The sequence below is a fragment of the Puma concolor genome, chromosome E1, assembly GCF_028749965.1.
Source record: "Puma concolor isolate L17-30 chromosome E1, mPumCon1.1.hap2, whole genome shotgun sequence".
Classification (NCBI taxonomy): domain Eukaryota; kingdom Metazoa; phylum Chordata; class Mammalia; order Carnivora; family Felidae; genus Puma; species Puma concolor.
In genome coordinates this window covers 58,942,287-58,952,522 of record NC_141680.1, presented here as the reverse complement: position 1 = coordinate 58,952,522, position 10,236 = coordinate 58,942,287, and the positions used below count along the sequence as shown (strand labels likewise).

General features: G+C 57.2%; 1 protein-coding gene across 1 annotated transcript; it reads right to left on the bottom strand.

The window, feature by feature from the left end:
• Positions 1-7: 7 nt before the first annotated feature.
• On the bottom strand, positions 8-2,917 carry AANAT (aralkylamine N-acetyltransferase). Its single transcript, XM_086688135.1, has 4 exons — positions 2,762-2,917; positions 1,730-1,966; positions 1,302-1,456; positions 8-1,076 (listed from the first exon to the last, which is right to left on the bottom strand). The coding sequence occupies exons 2-4, from the start codon at positions 1,890-1,892 to the stop codon at positions 771-773; spliced, it is 624 nt and encodes a 207-aa protein (XP_086544261.1). The 5' UTR covers positions 1,893-1,966; positions 2,762-2,917; the 3' UTR covers positions 8-770.
• Positions 2,918-10,236: the final 7,319 nt, after the last annotated feature.

The window sequence follows — 10,236 nt, the reverse complement described above, 5'->3', positions numbered from 1 at the left end:
GAGGGGCTCGAGCAGAGTGAAAGCTGGAACTTTATTTTGCGGTGCGGGGCCAGCCACGAGCTCGGGGGCGGGGCCTCGGCCTAAAGGGATGGCGGAAAACTTGTGGGGGATTTGCTTGGGCCAGAAACCAGGTTTGGGGTCCCAGGGGGTCCCTTGAGAGGGCCGGGTTAAATGCCTGGAGCTCAGGGGCGGTGAGGGTCTGGCTGCCCCTGGCAGAGACGGTGGGGGGAAGGCACAACCCTCGTCCGTTCACTGGGCCCCACCCGCAGCCCTGACCCCACATCAAGGAGCCATGTGGGAAGTAACGAGAGGACCTAGGGGGTCCGAGGCCAGGGGTGGGGGGCACAGGGTCTGAGCTAGGAGGTAGCCTCTGCTCTTTCCTGATCCCAGCTACCCCTCATTCCGGGGCAGAGGATGAGAAAGGGGCTCCGTGAGGCTGGGGAGGGTAAGGGCCTTCAGAGCACCAGGCCCAACCCACGGGGACAACGATGCTGCCTGCCCAGAGGGCCCCCCATTGATTCCCGAGAATGAAGGAGTCGCTGAGGTGGGTCGCAGGACACCTCCTGCTGTCCCCGGTTATCAACCACTCCCCACCTCTGGCACGATTTGGAATGTGGGCCGGGGAGAGGGGTGGTCCAGAGAGCCTCACAAGGATAGGCTGGGAAGTGTATCACCGAAGCTTGCTGGGCAGCTGGGTTGGGGAGAGAACGGGAAATTGGGGCCCGGTAGGAGCCCCCAGGTTGGGGGGGGGGGTGCGGGGAGCAGTGACTTCAGGAGCCGCTGTTCCTACGCCGGGAGGCGTGGTCCCACATGGAGCGCTGCAGCTCATTGAAGGTGAGCGAGCCCAGGGTGATGGCGCATGGGCCCACGAGGCGGAAGCCGAATTTCTGGTAGAAGGGCACCAGCGCATCCTCACACATGAGCACGGCCCGGCGCACTGCTGGCTGCCTCCCCAGGTGGTGCAGGAACCGCCACATCAGGATGGAGCCCTTGCCTTGTCCCCGGAAAGTGTGGTGCACGGCCAGGGCGCGTAGGTGGGCGGTGTGGCCCCCGGGCCGGTGCAGCGTCATCGACTCCTGGGAACGGGCAAGGGATGTGAGTCCAGGGCATCTCCGTCGATACCTGCCTCCCCAGCTAGCCCCACTGGCCGAGCAAGCGTCTCTCGAGTGCCTCCAATCGGGGCTCCATTCCTACCCAAGGAGGGCCCCAAACTGGGAGCCGTACCCTCCAAAGAGGTGGGTCCTTTTGACCCGGGAGAGGCCCAGAGGAAGAAATCACAGCCCAGGGGCGCCTGCCCTCACCTGAGTGAGTCTCTCCTGGTCCCAAAGCGAGCCGATGATGAAAGCCACAAGGCGGCCCTCCTGGAACCAGCCCATGGACAGCTCTGGACACAGGGTCAGAAAGTGCTTGATCTCCTCCAGATACAAGGGGCAGATGCCCAGGACAGAGATGAAGGCTGCAAGGGGAGGTACGGCGTGTGACTCAGCGGTCACCATGCCACATGCCACTGGCCACCGAGCATCTGCTCAGAAGCCCAGGTGTGCTTTCCCACTCCCCACCCCTCCCCCATAGGAAAGCGGGATTCGGGGCCCTTCCTGTCCCCACGCGCACGCACACACACACACACACACACTCGATCTGATACTCTGGGGGCCCAGCCACCGAGGACAGGGGCTCCTCCCCATGGACAGATGTGTCAGCGTCCAGACCCTGTGCGGGGCCCACTCACCTTCACGCTCAATCTCAAACACGCTGGCAGCATCCTCCGGGGTGAGGCAGCGGAACTCGTTGGCGGGAAGCGTATGACGCCGCTGGTGGCCTGGGGCCTTTGGGGTCTCCGGCTGCAGCTGCGAGGCCTCGGGCTCCAGCGGGTATGTGCTCTGTGTGGACATCCTGGATGCTGGTGCGTCCCCGGGTGCCCCAGCTTCAAAAGTGGCCTTGGTGGCCGGAAAGGGTCCTGCGGCACCTATCGGGGAGGAGCGAGGGTCAGGGGTACGGTCCTCCTCTCCGATAGGGGCGGGCCAGGGTGACAGCGCGTCTTGCCTCTTGTGGCCGGACCTGGGGTCAGGTGAGTCCCAAAGCAGACCTGGGGGCCGTAAACATTGGTGCCCTCTCCCCCGCCTTTCCGTCTCAGACAGAAGTACCCGCGGAACAGCCCTTCCACACCTCCAGATCTGGCCTCACTGCCCTCCAGGGACACCCAGGTCTCAGGAGGCGGTGGGAAGGGTGGGCAGGGCTCTGTGGAGCCTGGGGACGGGTGGCCACCGACCACTTCTGACACAGTTGGTCTTATCTGCCCAGAAGGAGACTTTCTGGTCCTTTGAGTGAAAGATACCGTGGCTCCAGCTTTCTACGCGGGTTCGGCCCTTGGCCCTGGAGCAAAAGGCCCTTAACCAAAGCGGGTTCTCAGGGAACCTTCACATTTACTCAGATGGCCTCAGACTGGACCGTGCACGCACGCGGAAGGCATCAGGAGTGCAGGGGTAGTCTGAGGGAGAAGGGAGCGGGCCTGGGGAGCAGCGAGACCCCTCCCGCCCTGTCCCTGGCTCAGCCGCTGTGCCCCTGTGGCGCCGTGTCTCTCCCAAAATACCCTGGGGATTCTTAGAGGAGGCCATCCTTCCCTTAAAAAGCCCATGGCCTCCATACGTGCCTTGCCGCACCGCCCCCGCCCCTGCTACTTTTTCTCCCTACATCCAGAAGCCCCAGGCAGGGTAGCTCCTGTTCCTGAAGGCTGGGAGCCAGGAGCAGGGGTCCCACTTACCAGCACCCTCAGCAGGGGCCCAGTGTTCCCACCACAGAGCCGATCACCCCGGAGGTGGTCCGCAGGCACAGGAGGCGGGGCGGGGGGGGGGAAATCTGGGACGCCCCCTCCGTGCGCAGCTCGCCTGTTGCAGCAGGCGTCACTGGGGAACATGGGATGTTCTCACTGATTTATAATCCCTGCCCCGCCTCCTTGTCACACCAGCAGGACAAAGCCAGCAGGGCTGTGCGGCTCCGTGCCCTGTCTCTGCCTGTCAGACATCACAAGGGATTACAGTGATTGATGAAGGCCCCAGAGAGGGGCGGGGAGAGCACAGGGCTAAAACCTCAGGGGTCCAGCTCTAATCCCGGCCCTGGCTCTGCCTGGCTGGGACAGGCATTCACCCTTTGTGCTCTGGAGGCTTGGGCAAGCCCACCTCTGAGGGTCCTTTCAGCTTCTGCAGGCTGGGAGTGCTACCCTTTGTGGTGTCTACTGTGTGCTGGGCCTCGGGTACGAGTGTCCTTTAATCCACATGACAGGCCTGCCCAGTATTAGCCCCATTTTATAGAGAAGTGAACAGAGGCTCAGAGAGGCTAAAGAACCTGCTTAGAGCCTCCCAGCAAGTCATCGAGGCCAGAAAGGCAACCCCGGGCTGTCCCCCTGTGTCACGCAATTATAGGGTGTGTTGATTTTCCACATGACAGATCCGAGCCTTCACAATCCTACTGACCATCAATCAGACTGTGTCCTCAGGTCAGGGTCTGCCAAAGCGAGGGGAGCCAGTGGGTGTCCCATTGGCCTTGGGAGGAAATGCCCAGATCTCAGTGAGCCTGGAGAGGCAGGCAGGGCTGGAGGCAGCCGTATTCAGACCTTGCCGGGTTGACGGAGACAAGCCACTGATCACCAGACACACCCTCTACGTCCTGCCCTCATAAATTACCCCCTCCACGTATATAACCAGCCTACCTCTTTCCAGAGCACTCTGAGGAAAAGACCCAGGTCCAGAAGTAAGAGTCAAAGCCCCACGCTCACCGCTCGCTCATCACCTGTCACAAAAACCAGCCTCAGCAAGCAAGAGGTCCTTAGTGACTCATGCCCCCCTGCCATCACCCTGGTGATGCCCTGTCTACCCGCCGCAGAAGGAGGGCCTGCTCTTGCCATGGTCCCGGAGCTCTGCTTACGTGGCTCTGACATCGGGGTCCCCAGACCAGCCCAGATGCCCCCCACACCCACGCTCCTATCTGTGGGATCCCTTCCTCCCAGGGCCTCTCTGCTGTGTGAGGCCCAGCAGAACCCCCAGAGCTTAACGTGCCCCCCACCCCAACTGCTACCAGGCACTTCCTGTCTTTCCCCTTCTGGGGGCCCACAACAGACCTCTCGGGACCGCCCAGAAGACCTCCTCACGTTTGGCTTTCGGGCCTGGTTGGGAAGACAGGTCCAGGACCGGGGCTGGGCACCTCTACCTCCAACCTCAAGGTCTCAGGAAAGGTCTTCTCTGTCCTTCTTAGACCCTGTGGCTCCACCGTGCCCCCTCATGCCCATCGCCACCGCCCAGAGCCACCAGAGAAGAGCAGGCTACCGAATCTGCCTCTCTTCTGATTGACCACTGTATGGCCCTATTCTTTCTGGAAAACACCTCTAGATACATGGAACCTCAGAGACGAAGATAGGACATCATTATACTAAACATGGCTGAGCTGGGGGACCCGATCCCCCAAGGGGGCAGGGGAGGGAAAGGGAGGGTGAGCTGTCCCCATCAACTGAAGAACCTGACAGTATGCCATCAGCGATGAGAGGGAAAGAGATGGGTGACGGACACACAGGGGTGACGGAGACAGAGAAGGACGCCTCTGTAGTGAAATTAAGAGAAAGGTCAAGAGTGACTGCATTTGTCTCTAGTCCCAGCCTTGCTGAGTGATGATCTCTGGAGGCCTGTCGGAACACCAACCGCTTCCGGACCTCGGGGTGTCCTTCCCCACGAGGAGCTGTCATCAAATTCATCTGACCAACAGAGTGGCCTCAAGGGATGTACCTTGTGAATAAGGGTGCCAGATTTAGCAAATAAAAATGCAGGAAGCCCTGTGAGATTCAAATTTCAGGTAAACAACTTTTTTTTTTTAGGATTTTATTTTTGTTTTTATTTTTACTTTTTTTCGGTGCAAAAAGGTGATTTTGTCACAGCATGGGGACAGGACCCCGTGGGCAGAAAGAGCTGCCTAAAGATGTTACTTTTAGGTAATCTCTACACCCAAACCTAGGGCTCGAACTCACAACCCTGAGATTAAGAGTCGCGCATTCCACTGACTGAGACAGCCAGGTGCCCCACAAACAACTTATTTTTAAGTTTATTTATTTATTTTGAGAGAGAGAGAGAGAGAGAGAGAAAGGACCAGCAGAGGAGGGGCAGAGAGGGGGGAGGCAGAGGATCCAAAGCAGGCTCTGTGTTACAGCAGAGAGCCCCGCACAGGGCCGAACTCACAAACTAGGAGATCATGACCTGAGCCAAAGTCGGACATTTAACAGACTGAGCCCCCCAGGCGCCCCATCCCCACGACAAATTTTCTTAAGTATAAGTCTGTCCCCTGCAGTATTTGGGACACACTTACACAAAAAAATTGTTGATCCAAAATTCTGATTTCCACCTGAAACTCATGCGACATTTAGGTCAACCCTATTCAAAGTTAAAAATAGATTTTTAAAAAAATTCTGATTTTATTGGGCATCCTGTGTTTTATCTGGCTACTCTGTCTGTGAGGTCTGAGAAAGGGAGTGGTCAGCACAGGCCGGGGAAGGGGCAGTGAGGGAACCAGGAAGAATTGCGTGCCTGCACCGGGGCACAGGGAAGAAGGTGTCCGAGCCTCGGGCAGGGCTGAAGTCCTTGTGTACATCATGGTGTGATGTCACTAGCCATTACTGTGACCGATCCCACTCCCCCGGCTTCAAAGCAGGGCTCCCGTGCCTGGCTGCACCCTGAAATCATCTGGGAGCTTTAAAAAATTCCAAGCACTGTGTCACCTCCCCAGAGATTCTGATTTTAAGTTCTGGGGTAGGGCCTCGGGAGCATAGCTCCTTCCCCAGGGGCTTCCTCTGCGCAGCCGGGCCTGAGAACCACTGTTCAAAGTACACATTCTCAGGGGCGCCTGGGTGGCGCAGTCGGTTGAGCGTCCGACTTCAGCCAGGTCACGATCTCGCGGTCCGTGAGTTCGAGCCCCGCGTCGGGCTCTGGGCTGATGGCTCGGAGCCTGGAGCCTGTTTCCGATTCTGTGTCTCCCTCTCTCTCTGCCCCTCCCCCGTTCATGCTCTGTCTCTCTCTGTCCCAAAAATAAACAAAGTACACATTCTCCAAGGGGCGCCCGGCTGGCTCCGTCAGCAGAGCATGTGACTCTGGGTCTGTGGGTCATGAGTTCGGGCCCCGCATGTGGCGAGTTTATTTAAAAAAAAAAAAAAAAAAAAAGGTACATGTTCTCCGAGCTGTAGGTTGGCATCCTGTTTGTCTGCCTCGTGGGGAGAAAGAGCGTGCCTACCTAGCCATGTGCCCAGAGCAGGGGTTCAAACTTTTGCACGCCTTTGCAAGTGGAGTCTTGGGCAGAGGTTAAGGGTGTAAAACAGATCAAGAGTCCCCACCCCTCCCCCGCCCCCGACCCTCCCGCAACAGGCCAGAACTGCTGTGAACTCCATGAGGGCCCTGCCGAGATGAGACTGGTCCCAGTAGGGACCCCCTAAGAGAAATGGACTCCCTTCAGAAGCTCAGACTCACCTTAGAGTGCCCTCTGCCCTGAATGCCCCCCCACCCCACCCCCCTGCATGTACTGAGGCTCTGTCCAGGCTCAGGGGGCAAGAGAAGAGGGCCATCTATGTGACAGGCATCACAGAGGACATCACAGGCTCTCCAACAGCAGAACCACAGGTGAGCTGCGTATCTGATGGAGTCAGTGTGACCCAGTGTCCTGTGTGGGGACCACTGGCTCAGGGTGCTTCTTTTTAGATCCCCTATTGATATAATTTTGCTCTTTTTTTTTTTTTTAATGTTTATTTTTGAGGCGGGGGGGAGGGACAGAGAGAGAGAAGGAGACACAGAATCTGAAGCAGACGCCAGGCTCTGAGCTGTCAACACAGAACCCAACACAGGGCTTGAACCCACGAACCAGGAGCTCATGACCTGAGCCGAAGTCGGACACTTAACTGACTGGACCACCCAGGCGCCCTGGTATAATTTTGCTCTTTGCCAGTCTTCTCGCATTGAGAAGCACCAGCTCCCTTGAAAGGGTCCTGTAACCACTGCTCCCCAGTTCTGACTCTGCCCGTTGGCCTGTAAACCACACTCCTTCTCACTGGATGTCTCCCCCTTAGGGGTGCCGCCCTCACTCCCTCCGGTCTGGTCTCCCAGTCCACCAGACGGGTCTATGTACATGTGAATGGCAGTTATGGGCTGGGCCCTGGTTCTCTCCCACACGGTTCTTGGGTCCCAAGCAAACCGCGGGCGATGGCTTGGCTTCCTGCTTTAGGGCTCCAGAACATTCTATGATAGTTTGGAGCAAGGCTGTTCAGGGCCCATAGAGACACCCCCCCAACCCCCACCCCCACACAAGGGTCATGTTACCTAACTCCTCACCCGTCTTAGCCTCACCTCTGACCCAGCTGAGCCCCTATCCCACTAACGATCTGAAGTGGCAAGGATGACGGGTACAGATGTGGCCACACTCGTGATGGAGTAGACGACAGAGGTCTGGGTACTGAAAGAGTGTTCTTTTTTTAAAAAAAATTTTTTTTAACGTTTATTTTTTATTTTTGAGACAGAGAGAGACAGAGCATGAACGGGGGAGGGTCAGAGAGAGAGAGGGAGACACAGAATCCGAAACAGGCTCCAGGCTCGGAGCTGTCAGCACAGAGCCCGACGCGGGGCTTGAACTCACGAACTGCGAGATCATGACCTGAGCCGAAGTCGGATGCTTAACTGACTGAGCCACCCAGGCGCCCCTGAAAGAGTGTTCTGAGGGGCTGCGTGTTGGCACAGGAAAGCTAAGGAACGTCCACTCTTTGGGAGGAAGGAGACATTAGCAGGAAGAAACGAAAAGGATAAAGACATTTCCCAGAGTCCCAGCCATGGGGCAGTCAGCAACGTCAAGTGCAGCCAGAATGGAGAAGACATCTCAGATGCTCTTATCACGGCGGCCCCTGGGGGCCTTGAAGTCTTTCAGAAGAGAGGGGTGGGGAGGTGTGAGGGCAGATGCAGGGGAGCGGCCTCATGGTGGCAAAGCAGAGGTCACAGCAGGGCAGAGGCCACCTGTTAAAGATACACTGACCCGGGGCGCCTGGTGACTCAGTTGGTTAAGCGTCTGACTCTTGATTTTGGCTCAGGTCATAATCTCATGGTTCGTGAGTTCAAGCCCAGAATTAGTCTCTGTGCTGATAGGGCAGAGCCTGCTTGGGATTCTCTCTCTCCCCCCCCCCCCTCTCTCTCTGCCCCTCCCCTGCTTGTGCTCTCTCTCTCTCTCTCTCTCTCTCAAAAATAAAATAAACATTAAAAATTTTTTTAATTAAAAAATAAAATAAATAAAAATTAAAGACACACGGACCCATTGGCAAGACTTCCCCCACCCCCTATCTTATCCCTCCATCCCCCTCTCCCCTCACCAGCACCGTCACCTGCAATGACTCTGACGCACCCACAGAGCCTGGCACAGTGTGGCAGCGAGCATCCACCTGGGCCCAGGTGAGTGACGCCCTGGTCCCAGGACCTCTGGGAACTTCCCACACGGGGCTGCACCTGCTCCTCCCTCCTCTCCTCAATGTGATAATGGCCCAGTTCCCACTACAGGGCCCGGGGGAGTCCACCTGGGGGAGACTGAGAAGTGGGCCCCTTGAGAGACAGGGCCCAGAGACACTCTGATGATGTCTCTGAGACCCCAATTTTCCATGCAAAGCAATGGAAAAGCCCTAAGGGGCAGGGAAGGCAGCCCTGTTAGGTCATCTGTGCAACCAGTTGCATTTATTATTATTATTATTAACATTTATTTATTTTTGAGAGAGAGACAGCGAGTGGGGGAGAGGCAGAGAGAGAGGGGCAGACAGAGGATCCCAAGCAGCCTCCATGCTGTCAGCACAGAGCCCGACGTGGGGCTCGAACTCACGAACCACGAGATCATGACCTGAGCCGAAACCAAGAGTTGGACGCTTAACCGACTGAGCCACCCAGATGCCCCACTGGTTGCGATTATTTGGTGGTTTTGAGGGCGGCTTGTTTCTCTTAACTCCTTCCCTGGACTTCAGATCCGCCCTGCACGCCTTGCACTGAGCACATTTTGCCTAGTTTACCTTTTCTTTCTTTTTTTTTTTTTTTTTTTTTTTTTTAAATTTTTTTTTTCAACGTTTATTTATTTTTGGGACAGAGAGAGACAGAGCATGAACGGGGGAGGGGCAGAGAGAGAGGGAGACACAGAATCGGAAACAGGCTCCAGGCTCTGAGCCATCAGCCCAGAGCCCGACGCGGGGCTCGAACTCACGGACCGCGAGATCGTGACCTGGCTGAAGTCGGACGCCCAACCGACTGCGCCACCCAGGCGCCCCTAGTTTACCTTTTCAAACTTAGTCTGTTACGTGCAGGCTCCCCGGGAAACAGAAACCGAGATAGAGGATTGCACGCAGCAGTCTCGCTGGGGAGAGCTCTCGGGGGGGCCGACCCTGTCAGGGAGCAGGGGAAGCAGCCCTGGGTGGAGGGAGAGGTCTGTCATGTTGATGTCATTGCCACAGAGGCCTCAGCCCATCTCGTGGGAGCTCAGGAGCCAGGAAGCCCTTCAGAGACACCCAGATTGAATGAAGCAGGGGGCAGGCCTCTTTGCCCTGCATTGACCTTGGTTGAGGACGCTTCCTGAACTGAGAGCAGCCCTGCCAGCTAGGGGGCGGGTGCTCTTGGATCATTCTTTCCAAGCTGCCAAGAGCCGCCCTGGCGGTGTGTTAGCACCAACTTCCGGGGTCCTTGCCAGGGTGATAAATCCTGCTGTGGGGAGAAGTGTTCCCAGAACTACGCACTCACCTTATCCAGCTTGATGTTCTGCCCCTCTTGGCCCCGTGTCCTTGACTCCAGTCGCACGTTCTCCCAGCTCCTGTCGGTACCAGCGGCTGGCACCTGCAGGCCCTTCCAGGTACAGCCTTTCTCCTCCCTTAGGTGGCCCAGCACGTCACCAGCTGGGTTATGCTGTGATTGAGACCCAGCTATTGATCTGGTCCAAACAGAGGAGATAGAGTAGACCCTTGGGGTCCGGGGGTGGGGGAGGGTTGGCGCTTGTCTTACAAGGAAGAGTCTTGTCTTCCGGCAAAGAGAAAGCAATAATCTGTCACGGGCAGGAGGGGGGCCACACCTGTGAGGGTCCAGAAGGCTCAAGGAGATGTTCTCAAGGCTTTGCAATTTTCGAGCACAGCAATCCAGATATCCCCAGGTGTCTCAGAGTCCCCCTTCTTCCCAATTAGGGTCCTCCTTGGCATAGCTGACTCACCAA

Excerpts from the sequence above, each read along its gene's own strand:
- AANAT (XM_086688135.1), bottom strand. The coding sequence starts at position 1,892 with ATGTCCACACAGAGCACATACCCGCTGGAGCCCGAGGCCTCGCAGCTG. Across the intron at positions 1,457-1,729 it reads GTTTGAGATTGAGCGTGAAG|CCTTCATCTCTGTCCTGGGC; the intron begins GTGAGTGGGCCC and ends CTCCCCTTGCAG. Across the intron at positions 1,077-1,301 it reads ACCAGGAGAGACTCACTCAG|GAGTCGATGACGCTGCACCG; the intron begins GTGAGGGCAGGC and ends GCCCGTTCCCAG.